Consider the following 19,193-nt stretch of genomic DNA (forward strand, 5'->3'; position numbering starts at 1 on the left):
AGACATTTCAGTCAATGAACCAATTGATGCTGCGTTGCGCAGACTACCGCCAATTATTGTATTAATGTTTGAAACGGTAGACAGAATTGCTACGTCATCTGCATCAGGTTCTCCACCAGATTCTGAACGTTATGTGTGCTCTGCCATGACCATTTCCAGCACTTCATTATATGATCAGCCAAAACTTCATGTGCCATGGAGGTGTGACACATGTGCGGAGACATTGTTCTGTGTCTTCTTCTTATTTGCTAGTCACCATATAGCAGAGATGCTGAGTCGCGATAGGCAAAAAGATTCACACAATTTTAGCTTTCGGCCATTAAGGCCTTTGTTGGCAACACACACACACACACACACACACACACACACACACACACACACACACACACACACACGCAAACACACACACACACACACACGCAAACGCAACTTGCACACACGTCTGCAGTCTCAGATAACTGAAACTTTGTTGTGCCTATTGCGACTCAGAATATCCGCTAAATGGTGAGTAGCAACTTTCCTTCTCTAATATTGTTACATTCCATCCTGGATTTTACATTGTTTGATTTTCATCTTATTTTTGTTATCCCTTTGTCCCACATTGGCGCAGGGTTGGTATGATCTCACACGGTTAGTTTAAGGAATGACCGCATTCCCCTCTCGTCGCCACATGGTTACCGCTCCCACAGAATATAACTGTGAGTACCAACCCATCATTCACCTGTTGAGCTGTGGGAAACCGCCTAAAAACCACATCCAGGCTGGCTGCCACACCGTCTATGTGCCGGCACGCCTCCCTACACCAGCTACATGGGCGAGCAGTCATTCACATAGTTCCAAAAGCAGTATTCATGCATGTCACTATGATCCTCCTAACTATAAAAAAAATTGGATAAATAATATGCCTTTTACGTTCAACTCTGTGCAAAAACTGTTTTCATCACATTACATATTTTCAGTAACTATCCTACATGCAAATGTCTAGAGGACGAATGTACGGATTTAGAAGCATATTCCATTAGGGGAAAGATAGACACCGTCTACAGGAAAATTAAAGAGGCTTTTGGAGAAACGACAAGCAGCTATACGAATATCAGTGGCTCAGATGGAAAACCACTCCTAACCAAAGAATGGGAAGCTGGAAGTAGGAGGAGTATATAGAGCGTCTATATAAGGCAGTTGTTCTTGAGGGCAATATTATAGAAAGGGAAGAGGACGTAATTGAGGACGACGTGGGAGACATCATACTGTGAGAAGAATTTGACAGGGCACTGAAGGAGCTAATTCGAAACAAGGCCCCATTCCGTCAGAACCACTTACAGCCTTGGTAGAGCCAGCCATGACACAATTATTGCATCTGGTGTACAGAATGTATGAGATCGGCGAAATACCCTCAGACTTCAAGAAGAATACAATAATTCCAAATCCAAACAAAGCAATAGCTGACAGGTGGGGAAATTACCAAACTATCAGTTTAATAAGTCATGGTTGCAAAATACTAACAGGAATTCTTTACAGAAGAATGAGAAAGCTAGTAGCAAACTCGGGGTAGATCAGTCTGAATTTCGGAAAAACTTAGGAACACGCGAAGCGGTACTGGCCCCACGATTTATCTTAGAAGGTAAACGCAAACGTACTTTTATATCGTTTGTAGATTTAGAGAAAGTTTTTAACAATGTTGACTGGAATACTCTCTTTGAAATTCTGAAGGTAGCAGGGGTAAAAATACAGGGAGCGAAAAGCTATTTACAAGTTGTACAGAAACCAGACAGTATTTTAAGAGTAGAGTGGCGTGAAAGGGAAGCAGTGGTTGAGAAGGGAGTGAGACAGGGTTGTAATCTATCCCCGACGTTATTGAATCCGTACATTGAACAAGCAGTAAAGGAAAGCAAAGAAAAATTGGAACAGGAATTATAGTTCAGGAAGAAGAAATAAAAACTTTGAGATTTCCCGATGACATTGTAAGTCTGCCAGTGACAGAAAAGGACTTGGAGAAGCAGTTGAATGGAATGGACAATGTCTTGAAAGATGGACACGAAGTGAACATCAACAATAGCAAAGCAAGGATAGTGGAATGTAGTAGAATTAAATTGGGTGATGCTGAGGGAATTAGATTAGGAAACGACAACTTAAAGTAGTGGATGAGATTTGCTATGTGGGGAGTAAAATAACTAAAGATGTAAGAAGTGGAATGGATGTAAAATGTAGACTGGCAAAGACAAGAAAAGCGTTTCTGAAGAAAAGAAGCTTGTTAACATCCAATATAGATTTAAGAGTTAGGAAGTCATTTCTTAAAGTATTTGTATGGAGTGTAGCCATGTGTGGAAGTGAAACACGGACGATAAAATAAAATTATGTAGGGGTGTTAAATATAATAATTTGATAAAAGAAATTTTTGATTCTTTTCCCAAATTAACACAAACAACACAGATTCTTCAGAAAATGAGAAAACAGGTGAAGAATTCATTAAAAAAATACAGTAATACACCAGTTGAATATGTATGCCTGAATGATATACATGAATTAATCGGTAGATTAATAGTTGTTCATGGTGAGGAGATAGCTGGTAACAAAAAATTTTACAATGAAAAAGTAAGGTAACAAAAATTTTAACAAACAAATTTAATGATTTCATTATCAGAACCCAAAAGACATACCGTATTTGTTCAGATTTCTAAATCATCTACCTATTACATTTCAGGGGAATGAGAAATATGGAAAATGGGTGATTAACACATTAATTAACAAATTAAATGCATCTACTAAGATATAATTATTGTGGTCCATGTATAAAATTAGATGAAAGATTTAGATGAAGATATAAATACATTACATCAAGCTTGTAAACAACATGATACTGCATACAGAAGTTATAAAGGTATAGAATGTGGGCACAGGCAGATAAAATACTACAGAATGTAGCAAAAGAGGGAATGTTTAATAATAATGAATTAACTGATGGAACTTAGCTGTTACAACTATTGGAGGTGTAATGTATTGAAAAAGAAAATTAGGTGAAGGTGTTAATATTGAGGACAGTGGATGGAACTGTAATACATATTCCTTTTGTATACAAATTAATAATTTCAGTATTGACTACCTGTGGTGGTATGTGGTACACCAAAAGCTAAATCAATTGAAATTGACCTCAATAAGAATCAGTTATATAGTATAGACTATTTTTTATCTGGTACACAAAGAAGCAAAATGAGATAAAAATTGGCAAAAATTTACTCATATCATTAGGCATAGTGGCCGAGCGGTTCTAGGCGTTTCAGTCGGGAATCGCGCGACCGCTACGGTCGCAGGTTCGAATCCTGCCTCAGGCATGGGTGTGTGTGATGTCCTTAGGTTAGTTAGGTTTAAGTAGTTCTAAGTTCTAGGGGACTGATGACCTCAGATGTTAAGTCCCGCAGTGCTGAGAGCCAATTGAACGATATATTTTATTTAATTGCTGGACCATCGACACCAGTAAGTGTTTTGCAGAAATATACCGCATTCTCAAAAGTACTTCGTTAAGATAGTACCTGCAGATATTATTTAATTGTAATCTTTCATTTATAAAATTCGCAATTGACGAGTTATAGGAACCTTCGACCATTCGATTCATGCGTTTATTCTTATCGTATACTGTAGACTCAGCAGTATTTGGCCTGTAATGCGGCAACTACGTATCCCAGCCCCTAGACAACGACACCAGCCAAAACTTTTAATATTTCAACGTTGGAGCGGAGCGTGTATAGTTATTTGGAAAGCCCGCGACACTGAGTAACACTGAAATGTTCCGTGTGATTTTACCGGAAGATTATAAACTAAATGTTAAAACATACTGTGTGCAATGGGACTGTTATTCATGGTGCTCAGGAAATACTTCAAGCTTCAAAACTTACTTTCAGTGATTCTCTGTGTCTGCAGGCTGTTCACGGCAAAGACTGGTTAAATTTGGAGAGGTATTTGTGGCATCCTAAGTCAGTATCCATTCCCTTATTTCGGCCGAGTCATAATTTGGATTTTGTTGTGCAGCACTGTTCGTTCATTCAATATATGTGCAACGAACTCGCGACCTGCTGACAGGAAAAATCCATCGGAGAACTCAATATCTACAAACGGCATCCACGAGACATCTATAGAAAATGCCAGGTGAGCTAAAACACCTCCAGATAAGCAGTGAAGATAAAGGGAGCAAAGCAGAACAGTGTTAGGGACTTTAATATTGTCCTCGTTATCATCGTGTAACCAAAACGATGAAATTTTGTGTCAGCTAGTGTAATGTCTGAACGCAGAAGTCTGCATACCAGTTTTCCGCTGTATCTATTAGGCACTGATCATACGCCTTGAAGACCACCGTTTAGGTAATGGAACGGCTTAATAATCTACAGTGCACATCACTTTCAACTGCTTAGTTTCACTTCGCTATTTTTTCCGTCTTATTTGTGTTATAGTGGATCCCGGGCATGTTGACGGACATCCCCAAACATACACGAAAGACAATATCTTTCAACATACAAGAATTCTTCAGATGGCTTCCTTGCAAGAATTGTGACGCGAGGCGACACCTGGTTGCATCACTCTGAACTGGAGAAGAAGAAACTGAAAAGCAGAACTTCCCCAAGAAAAGTGATGGTTTGAGGGAAGTCATCGTCTGTTTTTATTTTTTAAATAGACACCTTATTTCACGCTTTTCTGCTATTAGTTAATACTGTCCCCTTGGGCAGTTTCAAGTTACTTGCATCACAGTGAAAAAGTGTTATCACGTATGTCATCTTCCATAGTGTGGTGGAGCTCTGCGTAATGGTACCCTAATAAGGGTTACATATCAACGTGGTGGTTACGGGCACAAGACATGTGAATTCTGTATGTAAAATTGTAAAAGATGGGAACTAGCAGCGTGTTTGCCATCACGAAAGCCTTAACTGATAAGAAAGTTAAGGGGCAGAATCATGATGTCATGCAAATAACACCCAAGTGGGTTAATACTGAATCTGCACAAGGTGTGTAACGCAATCGCGTTCTAGCCCTCATATAAATACCATGTGAGGTGGTTAGCCTCCTGTGTGATTTATTCATTAACTAATAGAAGTTTCCCTCCAAAAATGATGATGGACGAAGGATTGTGGTGAGTGTGATCGCTTAACAGATAAATGCCATCCTACAAATTTACAGTTACTTTAAAGTCAGTACCGCCATTAGACTGTTTTTTTAATTTGCAGTGTTACATTTACACGATCATGATTTCGGATTAAAATGCCATTATCAAGTGTTTTAATGTTATACAGTGCCTAAGATGCCATACTGTCGTATTTAAATACACTATTAGACACATTGTCTAAGGGTCAACTCAGGAGGCACGGGGATACTCAGTGATAAAACAGTAGGATTTTACCAGAAATATTTACGCTTACACAATGTGTCTAATGGAGTATTTTACATAAGACAGTATCCCATCTTAGGCACTGTATAACATTAAAATACTTGATAATGGCATTTTAAGCCGAAATCATGGTCGTGTAAATGTAACACTGCGAATAAAAAAATAGTCTAATGGCTGTACTGACTTAAAGAAATATATTACGACTGTGGCCCCACATTATGAAAAAATTATTAAATTTACTGTTACATTTATTTTCTTTATACATAACACAAAGTGGATCTTGAATTTGTACAAGGAACAATCATGTATATTAATATAAACCAAACATGTAAATAGTCCTCGCTTGATAGACGTGTTGGTAAGAACCTTCTACAAACGACATCGCGTGGAATTCAGTATGCTTCTCTAAGGTGAGCGAAGAGAACAGGTGAAATGTACAATATCGATAAATAAGCCGGTAATCGGATGCGGTACCACGATGTCATCTAAGGAGGCAACGTTGAGAAACCTCGATTCGAATTTCGGCCGGCTGAAAAATCAACGAGACCTGCGAGCCGAAATTGCGTGTATTACCGAAAGTGTGGCTCAAGCCGGCGTGCTGATGACAGCTGCTACTCGTGGTCGGCCGCTGCATGGAAACAGGCTCCGCCTTGGTGGCCGATCGTAGTACGAGTGCGGAAAAAAAAGCTAAGAACAGGTAAAACCGCGAATTAAATTACTCTGCAGTAGCATGGCAAAGTACTCGGCTGACTCCCCAAAATCACTTCTGCCACCGTCTAGACAGCGACCTTTTCACTGTGCCAGAACTCGGCCAATGGTACCGCGCGGAGTGGCCGCGTGGTTTGAGTCGCCATGTCACGGATTGCGGGGCCGTGTGTGTGTGTGTGTGTGTGTGTGTGTGTGTGTGTGTGTGTGTGTTGTTCTTAGAATAACTTAGTTTAAGTAGTTTGTAAGTCTGGCGACCGATACCTCAGCAGTTTGGTCTCTTAGGAATTTACACACATTTGAACATTTTTGGCCAATCGTCGCCGATGAACAAAGCTTTCGTCAGTTATGGCCTTGCAACAAATTCGTCTAGGCTCGCACTACCGTACTCCCATCAACCTAGGCGCCAACACCATTCCTTCTCGCCATTTCCCTGAAGTGACTGCCAACAGGTGCTGACGTAATAGTCGAGCAGAGTATTGCAATAGCACAGCTATGCCGCTGAGCTGGCGTGTTTCTCCCAAAACACGAAGCTTTGGTGATACAACTGTCACAGCCATTGTAGAAACATCGAGCATTCGTCGCGCTGTCCACTGAGAACTGCACCAGGCATGGGCGATTCGGTACACTGTCTGCATTTCCCAGTGACAGGTGACAGGACGTGTCCCCCCCCCCCCCCACCCCATCTGACCATTCGCTGCTATTGTCAGCAGTTGACCTCCTCACAGCGCCGGCCGCTATGGCCGAGCGGTTCTAGGCCCTTCAGTCCGGAACCGCGCTGCTGCTACGGTCCAGGTTCGAATCCTGCCTTCGGCATGGATGTGTGTGATGTCCTTAGGTTAGTCCGGTTTAAGTAGTTCTAAGTCTAGGGGCTGACGACCTCAGATGTTAAGTCCCATAGTGTTTGGAGCATCCTCACCGCCCAAAATTTCCCGCTCATCTCCTACGTGAAATGAACAGAAAAATGATATGCATGCATCCTACTCCCAATCATGTAGATACATACATTGTATGACAGTGTCACATGGTAGCGAAATGACATTAATTTTTATGTATGAAAATTCAGATTTCATACATGCAGCCGCGCAGGATTAGCCGAGCGGTCTAAGGCGCTGCAGTCATGGACTTCGCGGCTGGCCCCAGCGGAGGTTCGAGTCCTCCCCCGGGCATGGGTGTGTGTGTGTGTGTCCTTAGGATAATTTAGGTTACGTAGTGTGTAAGCTTAGGGACTGATGACCTTAGCAGTTAAGTCCCATAAGATTTCATACACACATACATGAATGTCCGGTTTGATGATCCTTAATAAGTGTATGAAGAGGCCAGGGGCTTGTCATCTTGCCAAGTCCAACCCTTATGGGGCTGTGATAGCGTGTCACATCAAAATCCGTTAGTTACCCTGGCACGGCGACGAAGATCCCAGAATGGTTGCGCTTTTATCATTCTGCACTCGGAATTCACATCTGTGTTGTGACCTGTACCACGACGTTCGTAAGTACGTGAACCTCCTCCACAGGAATGAGTAGTAAATAACATACGTCATCACAGTTTTTCACTGTGATGGAGGTAGCTTGAAAATGCCCAAAAGAGCGAAATAGCTTATAGCAGAAAGCACGATATGTAGTCTTTAATTCAAAAAGAAAAGCAACCTACCCAGGAGAAGTTCTCTTACGAAATGTGGAACGGCTGTGGGTTGATGTATGCAAAAGACTAAAAGTGATAGCTACAATATTTTCTGATTCAGAAGCACTGTTGCTTGCAGACACTATCCGTTCTGACGAGACATATGTGGCACCACTTAAAAAGTTTTGGGCTCCAATGTGTCATGTTCAACAACTTCTGCAAAAACACAATGTTTTGCTGCTGTAAGACAATTCCCAACCACCTGTCAGCGAGATAACCACTAATGAGAGTACAAAGCTTGCTTGGACGACACTGAAACAGCTGCCCTACATCCCTGATCTGCAACCTGTTCAGTAAAATGTATAAATCCCTACGCAGAACAAGGTTGGAAAATGACAGTTCCCTGTGTAGGCTGCTAAGCAGTGGCCCAAATGTCCAGTCCTCGACTTCTATCATGCAGTTATACAGGCCTCAGTTGCGTAGTGGCGTGATGCAGTTGAAAGGGATATACGCTATCTGCAAAAATGATATTTTGGCTGTCATGACTGAATAAACAAACCAAAAATATCAGACACATGGAAAAGTAAATCGTATGCACTTGTTTTGAACTGAGCACTCTAACTGTACCTGTTTCGGAGTGAGCCCCCTACTTGAACTTTTTTTGGAGTGAGTGCCCTACTTGCACTTGTTTTGGAGCGAGCAGTCTATTTGCACTTCTTTTGGAGTGAGCACTCTATTTGCACTTCTTTTGGAGTGAGCACTCTACTTGCACTTCTTTTGGAGTGAGCACTCTACTTGCACTTCTTTTGGAGTGAGCACTCTACTTGCACTTCTTTTGGAGTGAGCACTCTATTTGCACTTCTTTTGGAGTGAGCACTCTACTTACACTTCTTTTGAAGTGAGCCCCATACTTGCACTTCTTTTGGAGTGAGCACTCTATTTGCACTTCTTTTGGAGTGATCACTTTACTTCCACTTCTTTTGGAGTGAGCACTCTACTTGCACTTCTTTTGGAGTGAGCACTCTACTTGCACTTCTTTTGGAGTGAGCCCCATACTTGCACTTCTTTTGGAGTGAGCACTCTACTTGCACTTCTTTTGGAGTGAGCACTCTACTTGCACTTCTTTTGGAGTGAGCACTCTACTTGCACTTCTTTTGGAGTGAGCACTCTACTTGCACTTCTTTTGGAGTGAGCACTCTACTTGCACTTCTTTTGGAGTGAGCACTCTACTTGCACTTCTTTTGGAGTGAGCACTCTACTTGCACTTCTTTTGGAGTGAGCACTCTACTTGCACTTCTTTTGGAGTGAGCACTCTACTTGCACTTCTTTTGGAGTGAGCACTCTACTTGCACTTCTTTTGGAGTGAGCACTCTACTTGCACTTCTTTTGGAGTGAGCACTCTACTTGCACTTCTTTTGGAGTGAGCACTCTATTTGCACTTCTTTTGGAGTGAGCACTCTACTTACACTTCTTTTGAAGTGAGCCCCATACTTGCACTTCTTTTGGAGTGAGCACTCTATTTGCACTTCTTTTGGAGTGATCACTTTACTTCCACTTCTTTTGGAGTGAGCACTCTACTTGCACTTCTTTTGGAGTGAGCACTCTACTTGCACTTCTTTTGGAGTGAGCACTCTACTTGCACTTCTTTTGGAGTGAGCACTCTACTTGCACTTCTTTTGGAGTGAGCACTCTACTTGCACTTCTTTTGGAGTGAGCACTCTACTTGCACTTCTTTTGGAGTGAGCACTCTATTTGCACTTCTTTTGGAGTGAGCACTCTACTTACACTTCTTTTGAAGTGAGCCCCATACTTGCACTTCTTTTGGAGTGAGCACTCTATTTGCACTTCTTTTGGAGTGATCACTTTACTTCCACTTCTTTTGGAGTGAGCACTCTACTTGCACTTCTTTTGGAGTGAGCACTCTACTTGCACTTCTTTTGGAGTGAGCCCCATACTTGCACTTCTTTTGGAGTGAGCACTCTACTTGCACTTCTTTTGGAGTGAGCACTCTACTTGCACTTCTTTTGGAGTGAGCACTCTACTTGCACTTCTTTTGGAGTGAGCACTCTACTTGCACTTCTTTTGGAGTGAGCACTCTATTTGCACTTCTTTTGGAGTGAGCACTCTACTTGCACTTCTTTTGAAGTGAGACCCATACTTGCACTTCTTTTGGAGTGAGCGCTCTATTTGCACTTCTTTTGGAGTGAGCACTTTACTTCCATTTCTTTTGGAGTGAGCACTTTACTTCCACTTCTTTTGGAGTGAGCACTTTACTTCCACTTCTTTTGGAGTGAGCACTTTACTTCCACTTCTTTTGGAGTGAGCACTCTACATGCACTTCTTTTGGAGTGAGCACTCTACTTGCACTTCTTTTGGAGTGAGCACTCTACTTGCACTTCTTTTGGAGTGAGCACTCTACTTGCACTTCTTTTGGAGTGAGCACTCTACTTGCACTTCTTTTGGAGTGAGCACTCTACTTGCACTTCTTTTGGAGTGAGCACTCTACTTGCACTTCTTTTGGAGTGAGCACTCTACTTGCACTTCTTTTGGAGTGAGCACTCTACTTGCACTTCTTTTGGAGTGAGCACTCTACTTGCACTTCTTTTGGAGTGAGCACTCTACTTGCACTTCTTTTGGAGTGAGCACTCTACTTGCACTTCTTTTGGAGTGAGCACTCTACTTGCACTTCTTTTGGAGTGAGCACTCTACTTGCACTTCTTTTGGAGTGAGCACTCTATTTGCACTTCTTTTGGAGTGAGCACTCTACTTACACTTCTTTTGAAGTGAGCCCCATACTTGCACTTCTTTTGGAGTGAGCACTCTATTTGCACTTCTTTTGGAGTGATCACTTTACTTCCACTTCTTTTGGAGTGAGCACTCTACTTGCACTTCTTTTGGAGTGAGCACTCTACTTGCACTTCTTTTGGAGTGAGCCCCATACTTGCACTTCTTTTGGAGTGAGCACTCTACTTGCACTTCTTTTGGAGTGAGCACTCTACTTGCACTTCTTTTGGAGTGAGCACTCTACTTGCACTTCTTTTGGAGTGAGCACTCTACTTGCACTTCTTTTGGAGTGAGCACTCTACTTGCACTTCTTTTGGAGTGAGCACTCTATTTGCACTTCTTTTGGAGTGAGCACTCTACTTGCACTTCTTTTGAAGTGAGCCCCATACTTGCACTTCTTTTGGAGTGAGCGCTCTATTTGCACTTCTTTTGGAGTGAGCACTTTACTTCCATTTCTTTTGGAGTGAGCACTTTACTTCCACTTCTTTTGGAGTGAGCACTTTACTTCCACTTCTTTTGGAGTGAGCACTTTACTTCCACTTCTTTTGGAGTGAGCACTCTACATGCACTTCTTTTGGAGTGAGCACTCTACTTGCACTTCTTTTGGAGTGAGCACTCTACTTGCACTTCTTTTGGAGTGAGCACTCTACTTGCACTTCTTTTGGAGTGAGCACTCTACTTGCACTTCTTTTGGAGTGAGCACTCTACTTGCACTTCTTTTGGAGTGAGCACTCTACTTGCACTTCTTTTGGAGTGAGCACTCTATTTGCACTTCTTTTGGAGTGAGCACTCTACTTGCACTTCTTTTGAAGTGAGCCCCATACTTGCACTTCTTTTGGAGTGAGCACTCTATTTGCACTTCTTTTGGAGTGAGCACTCTATTTGCACTTCTTTTGGAGTGAGCACTCTACTTGCACTTCTTTTGGAGTGAGCACTCTACTTGCACTTCTTTTGGAGTGAGCACTCTACTTGCACTTCTTTTGGAGTGAGCACTCTACTTGCACTTCTTTTGGAGTGAGCACTCTACTTGCACTTCTTTTGGAGTGAGCACTCTACTTGCACTTCTTTTGGAGTGAGCACTCTACTTGCACTTCTTTTGGAGTGAGCACTCTACTTGCACTTCTTTTGGAGTGAGCACTCTACTTGCACTTCTTTTGGAGTGAACACTCTACTTGCACTTCTTTTGGAGTGAGCACTCTATTTGCACTTCTTTTGGAGTGAGCACTCTACTTACACTTCTTTTGAAGTGAGCCCCATACTTGCACTTATTTTGGAGTGAGCACTCTATTTGCACTTCTTTTGGAGTGAGCACTCTACTTGCACTTCTTTTGGAGTGAGCACTCTACTTGCACTTCTTTTGGAGTGAGCACTCTACTTCCACTTCTTTTGGAGTGAGCACTCTACTTCCACTTCTTTTGGAGTGAGCACTCTACTTGCACTTCTTTTGGAGTGAGCACTCTACTTGCACTTCTTTTGAAGTGAGCCCCATACTTGCACTTCTTTTGGAGCGAGCACTCTACTTGCACTTCTTTTGGAGTGAGCACTCTACTTGCACTTCTTTTGAAGTGAGCCCCATACTTGCACTTCTTTTGGAGTGAGCGCTCTATTTGCACTTCTTTTGGAGTGAGCACTTTACTTCCACTTCTTTTGGAGTGAGCACTTTACTTCCACTTCTTTTGGAGTGAGCACTTTACTTCCACTTCTTTTGGAGTGAGCACTCTACATGCACTTCTTTTGGAGTGAGCACTCTACTTGCACTTCTTTTGGAGTGAGCACTCTACTTGCACTTCTTTTGGAGTGAGCACTCTACTTGCACTTCTTTTGGAGTGAGCACTCTACTTGCACTTCTTTTGGAGTGAGCACTCTACTTGCACTTCTTTTGGAGTGAGCACTCTACTTGCACTTCTTTTGGAGTGAGCACTCTATTTGCACTTCTTTTGGAGTGAGCACTCTACTTGCACTTCTTTTGAAGTGAGCCCCATACTTGCACTTCTTTTGGAGTGAGCACTCTACTTGCACTTCTTTTGGAGTGAGCACTCTACTTGCACTTCTTTTGGAGTGAGCACTCTACTTGCACTTCTTTTGGAGTGAGCACTCTACTTGCACTTCTTTTGGAGTGAGCACTCTACTTGCACTTCTTTTGAAGTGAGCCCCATACTTGCACTTCTTTTGGAGTGAGCGCTCTATTTGCACTTCTTTTGGAGTGAGCACTTTACTTCCACTTCTTTTGGAGTGAGCACTTTACTTCCACTTCTTTTGGAGTGAGCACTTTACTTCCACTTCTTTTGGAGTGAGCACTCTACATGCACTTCTTTTGGAGTGAGCACTCTACTTGCACTTCTTTTGGAGTGAGCACTCTACTTGCACTTCTTTTGGAGTGAGCACTCTACTTGCACTTCTTTTGGAGTGAGCACTCTATTTGCACTTCTTTTGGAGTGAGCACTCTACTTGCACTTCTTTTGGAGTGAGCACTCTACTTGCACTTCTTTTGGAGTGAGCACTCTACATGCACTTCTTTTGGAGTGAGCACTCTACTTGCACTTCTTTTGAGGTGAGCCCCATACTTGCACTTCTTTTGAGGTGAGCCCCATACTTGCACTTCTTTTGGAGTGAGCACTCTATTTGCACTTCTTTTGGAGTGAGCACTCTATTTGCACTTCTTTTGGAGTGAGCACTTTACTTCCACTTCTTTTGGAGTGAGCACTTTACTTCCACTTCTTTTGGAGTGAGCACTCTACATGCACTTCTTTTGGAGTGAGCACTCTACTTGCACTTCTTTTGGAGTGAGCACTCTACTTGCACTTCTTTTGGAGTGAGCACTCTACTTGCACTTCTTTTGGAGTGAGCACTCTACTTGCACTTCTTTTGGAGTGAGCACTCTACTTGCACTTCTTTTGGAGTGAGCACTCTACTTGCACTTCTTTTGGAGTGAGCACTCTATTTGCACTTCTTTTGGAGTGAGCACTCTACTTGCACTTCTTTTGAAGTGAGCCCCATACTTGCACTTCTTTTGGAGTGAGCACTCTATTTGCACTTCTTTTGGAGTGAGCACTCTATTTGCACTTCTTTTGGAGTGAGCACTCTACTTGCACTTCTTTTGGAGTGAGCACTCTACTTGCACTTCTTTTGGAGTGAGCACTCTACTTGCACTTCTTTTGGAGTGAGCACTCTACTTGCACTTCTTTTGGAGTGAGCACTCTACTTGCACTTCTTTTGGAGTGAGCACTCTACTTGCACTTCTTTTGGAGTGAGCACTCTACTTGCACTTCTTTTGGAGTGAGCACTCTACTTGCACTTCTTTTGGAGTGAACACTCTACTTGCACTTCTTTTGGAGTGAGCACTCTATTTGCACTTCTTTTGGAGTGAGCACTCTACTTACACTTCTTTTGAAGTGAGCCCCATACTTGCACTTATTTTGGAGTGAGCACTCTATTTGCACTTCTTTTGGAGTGAGCACTCTACTTGCACTTCTTTTGGAGTGAGCACTCTACTTGCACTTCTTTTGGAGTGAGCACTCTACTTCCACTTCTTTTGGAGTGAGCACTCTACTTCCACTTCTTTTGGAGTGAGCACTCTACTTACACTTCTTTTGGAGTGAGCACTCTACTTGCACTTCTTTTGAAGTGAGCCCCATACTTGCACTTCTTTTGGAGTGAGCACTCTACTTGCACTTCTTTTGGAGTGAGCACTCTACTTGCACTTCTTTTGAAGTGAGCCCCATACTTGCACTTCTTTTGGAGTGAGCGCTCTATTTGCACTTCTTTTGGAGTGAGCACTTTACTTCCACTTCTTTTGGAGTGAGCACTTTACTTCCACTTCTTTTGGAGTGAGCACTTTACTTCCACTTCTTTTGGAGTGAGCACTCTACATGCACTTCTTTTGGAGTGAGCACTCTACTTGCACTTCTTTTGGAGTGAGCACTCTACTTGCACTTCTTTTGGAGTGAGCACTCTACTTGCACTTCTTTTGGAGTGAGCACTCTACTTGCACTTCTTTTGGAGTGAGCACTCTACTTGCACTTCTTTTGGAGTGAGCACTCTACTTGCACTTCTTTTGGAGTGAGCACTCTATTTGCACTTCTTTTGGAGTGAGCACTCTACTTGCACTTCTTTTGAAGTGAGCCCCATACTTGCACTTCTTTTGGAGTGAGCACTCTACTTGCACTTCTTTTGGAGTGAGCACTCTACTTGCACTTCTTTTGGAGTGAGCACTCTACTTGCACTTCTTTTGGAGTGAGCACTCTACTTGCACTTCTTTTGGAGTGAGCACTCTACTTGCACTTCTTTTGAAGTGAGCCCCATACTTGCACTTCTTTTGGAGTGAGCGCTCTATTTGCACTTCTTTTGGAGTGAGCACTTTACTTCCACTTCTTTTGGAGTGAGCACTTTACTTCCACTTCTTTTGGAGTGAGCACTTTACTTCCACTTCTTTTGGAGTGAGCACTCTACATGCACTTCTTTTGGAGTGAGCACTCTACTTGCACTTCTTTTGGAGTGAGCACTCTACTTGCACTTCTTTTGGAGTGAGCACTCTACTTGCACTTCTTTTGGAGTGAGCACTCTATTTGCACTTCTTTTGGAGTGAGCACTCTATTTGCACTTCTTTTGGAGTGAGCACTCTACTTGCACTTCTTTTGGAGTGAGCACTCTACTTGCACTTCTTTTGGAGTGAGCACTCTACATGCACTTCTTTTGGAGTGAGCACTCTACTTGCACTTCTTTTGAGGTGAGCCCCATACTTGCACTTCTTTTGGAGTGAGCACTCTATTTGCACTTCTTTTGGAGTGAGCACTCTATTTGCACTTCTTTTGGAGTGAGCACTCTACTTGCACTTCTTTTGGAGTGAGCACTCTACTTGCACTTCTTTTGGAGTGAGCACTCTACTTGCACTTCTTTTGGAGTGAGCACTCTACTTGCACTTCTTTTGGAGTGAGCACTCTACTTGCACTTCTTTTGGAGTGAGCACTCTACTTGCACTTCTTTTGGAGTGAACACTCTACTTGCACTTCTTTTGGAGTGAACACTCTACTTGCACTTCTTTTGGAGTGAACACTCTACTTGCACTTCTTTTGGAGTGAGCACTCTATTTGCACTTCTTTTGGAGTGAGCACTCTACTTACACTTCTTTTGAAGTGAGCCCCATACTTGCACTTATTTTGGAGTGAGCACTCTATTTGCACTTCTTTTGGAGTGAGCACTCTACTTCCACTTCTTTTGGAGTGAGCACTCTACTTCCACTTCTTTTGGAGTGAGCACTCTACTTCCACTTCTTTTGGAGTGAGCACTCTACTTGCACTTCTTTTGGAGTGAGCACTCTACTTCCACTTCTTTTGGAGTGAGCACTCTACTTCCACTTCTTTTGGAGTGAGCACTCTACTTGCACTTCTTTTGGAGTGAGCACTCTACTTGCACTTCTTTTGAAGTGAGCCCCATACTTGCACTTCTTTTGGAGTGAGCACTCTACTTGCACTTCTTTTGGAGTGAGCACTCTACTTGCACTTCCTTTGGAGTGAGCACTCTACTTGCACTTCTTTTGGAGTGAGCACTCTACTTGCACTTCTTTTGGAGTGAGCACTCTACTTGCACTTCTTTTGGAGTGAGCACTCTATTTGCACTTCTTTTGGAGTGAGCACTCTATTTGCACTTCTTTTGGAGTGAGCACTCTACTTGCACTTCTTTTGAAGTGAGCCCCATACTTGCACTTCTTTTGGAGTGAGCGCTCTATTTGCACTTCTTTTGGAGTGAGCACTTTACTTCCACTTCTTTTGGAGTGAGCACTTTACTTCCACTTCTTTTGGAGTGAGCACTTTACTTCCACTTCTTTTGGAGTGAGCACTCTACATGCACTTCTTTTGGAGTGAGCACTCTACTTGCACTTCTTTTGGAGTGAGCACTCTACTTGCACTTCTTTTGGAGTGAGCACTCTATTTGCACTTCTTTTGGAGTGAGCACTCTACTTGCACTTCTTTTGGAGTGAGCACTCTACTTGCACTTCTTTTGGAGTGAGCACTCTAGTTGGCTAGTTGGCTCTGAGCACTATGGGACTCAACTGCTGGGTCATTAGTCCCCTAGAACTTAGAACTACTTAAACCTAACTAACCTAACGACATCACAAACATCCATGCCCGAGGCAGGATTCGAACCTGCGACCGTAGCGGTCTTGCGGTTCCAGACTGCAGCGCCTTTAACCGCACGGCCACTTCGGCCGTGAGCACTCTACTTGCACTTCTTTTGGAGTGAGCACTCTACTTGCACTTCTTTTGGAGTGAGCACTCTATTTGCACTTCTTTTGGAGTGAGCACTCTACTTGCACTTCTTTTGAAGTGAGCCCCATACTTGCACTTCTTTTGGAGTGAGCACTCTATTTGCACTTCTTTTGGAGTGAGCACTCTACTTGCACTTCTTTTGGAGTGAGCACTCTATTTGCACTTCTTTTGGAGTGAGCACTCTACTTGCACTTCTTTTGGAGTGAGCACTCTACTTGCACTTCTTTTGAAGTGAGCCCCATACTTGCACTTCTTTTGGAGTGAGCACTCTACTTGCACTTCTTTTGGAGTGAGCACTCTACTTGCACTTCTTTTGGAGTGAGCACTCTACTTGCACTTCTTTTGGAGTGAGCACTCTATTTGCACTTCTTTTGGAGTGAGCTCTCTAGTTGCACTTCTTTTGAAGTGACCCCCATACTTGCACTTCTTTTGGAGTGAGCGCTCTATTTGCACTTCTTTTGGAGTGAGCACTTTACTTCCACTTCTTTTGGAGTGAGCACTTTACTTCCACTTCTTTTGGAGTGAGCACTCTACATGCACTTCTTTTGGAGTGAGCACTCTACATGCACTTCTTTTGTAGTGAGCACTCTACTTGCACTTCTTTTGGAGTGATCACTCTACTTGCACTTCTTTTGAAGTGAGCCCCATACTTGCACTTTTTTTGGAGTGAGCACTCTACTTACACTCCTTTTGAAGTGAGCCCCATACTTGCACTTCTTTTGGAGTGAGCACTCTATTTGCACTTCTTTTGGAGTGATCACTTTACTTCCACTTCTTTTGGAGTGAGCACTCTACTTGCACTTCTTTTGGAGTGAGCACTCTACTTGCACTTCTTTTGAAGTGAGCCCCATACTTGCACTTCTTTTGGAGTGAGCACTCTACTTGCACTTCTTTTGGAGTGAGCACTCTACTTGCACTTCTTCTGGAGTGAGCACTCTACTTGCACTTCTTCTGGAGTGAGCACTCTACTTGCACTTCTTTTGGAGTGAGCACTCTACTTGCACTTCTTTTGGAGTGAGCACTCTACTTGCACTTCTTTTGGAGTGAGCACTCTACTTGCACTTCTTTTGGAGTGAGCACTCTACTTGCACTTCTTTTGGAGTGAGCACTCTACTTGCACTTCTTTTGGAGTGAGCACTCTACTTGCACTTCTTTTGGAGTGAGCACTCTACTTGCACTTCTTTTGGAGTGATCACTCTACTTGCACTTCTTTTGAAGTGAGCCCCATACTTGCACTTTTTTTGGAGTGAGCACTCTACTTACACTTCTTTTGAAGTGAGCCCCATACTTGCACTTCTTTTGGAGTGAGCACTCTATTTGCACTTCTTTTGGAGTGATCACTTTACTTCCACTTCTTTTGGAGTGAGCACTCTACTTGCACTTCTTTTGAAGTGAGCCCCATACTTGCACTTCTTTTGGAGTGAGCACTTTACTTCCACTTCTTTTGGAGTGAGCACTCTACTTGCACTTCTTTTGGAGTGAGCACTCTACTTGCACTTCTTTTGGAGTGAGCACTCTACTTGCACTTCTTTTGGAGTGAGCACTCTACTTGCACTTCTTTTGGAGTGAGCACTCTACTTGCACTTCTTTTGGAGTGAGCACTCTACTTGCACTTCTTTTGGAGTGAGCACTCTACTTGCACTTCTTTTGGAGTGAGCACTCTACTTGCACTTCTTTTGGAGTGAGCACTCTATTTGCACTTCTTTTGGAGTGAGCACTCTACTTGCACTTCTTTTGAAGTGAGCCCCATACTTGCACTTCTTTTGGAGTGAGCGCTCTATTTGCACTTCTTTTGGAGTGAGCACTTCCACTTCTTTTGGAGTGAGCACTTTACTTCCACTTCTTTTGGAGTGAGCACTTTACTTGCACTTGTTTTGGAGTGAGCCCCCTACTTGTTCTCGTCTCACCTGTTGCTGCCGTACGGCGTCGTCTTCAGCCCCAGAGGCGGCGCCCGCCGAACGCCGCAGCTTGGTCAGCGGCTGCATGCCCGCGCCGCCCCCAGGCACGCCGCCCCCGACCGCCCACCCGGACGCTGCAGCCGCCGCCTCCTCCTCCACGAGGCGCGTCCAGAAGCCGGAGACACTGCCACACATCAAAACATGCACACCTATTACACCGCATTTTTTTGTTCTTTTGTTTTTACAAAATTTTCCTACATTAACTGTAGCGTTTAAAATGTTTACATCACCATAACAGACAACAAACTCATCTAATTCATAATTCGCAAGCAGAGTAAAAGCGTAATGTCATTTGTACCCTAGTGACTCTTGTGAAACGGTTTCTGACGTGATTATGGGCGCGCGACAGGGATTAACAAACACCGAAAGTGGAATGGTAGCTGACCCTAGACGCATGGGATATTCCATTTCGGACATCATAAAGAAATTCAACATTCCGCGATCCACTGCGTCAAGAGCGTCCCGACAATACCAAGTCTTAGGCATTAG

The 19,193-nt window shown here is 43.1% G+C and overlaps 1 protein-coding gene across 1 annotated transcript in view; it reads right to left on the minus strand.

The window, feature by feature from the left end:
• Nucleotides 1-18,731, minus strand: part of LOC124550665 — a 50,540-nt gene extending 31,809 nt beyond the window's left edge. Inside the window, exon 1 of the mRNA XM_047125389.1 lies at nt 18,654-18,731. Coding sequence (XP_046981345.1) covers nt 18,654-18,731 — 78 coding nt within the window. The remainder of the gene's footprint in view (nt 1-18,653) is intronic.
• Nucleotides 18,732-19,193: the final 462 nt, after the last annotated feature.

The sequence above is a fragment of the Schistocerca americana genome, chromosome 9, assembly GCF_021461395.2.
Source record: "Schistocerca americana isolate TAMUIC-IGC-003095 chromosome 9, iqSchAmer2.1, whole genome shotgun sequence".
NCBI classification, from domain to species: Eukaryota; Metazoa; Arthropoda; class Insecta; order Orthoptera; family Acrididae; genus Schistocerca; species Schistocerca americana.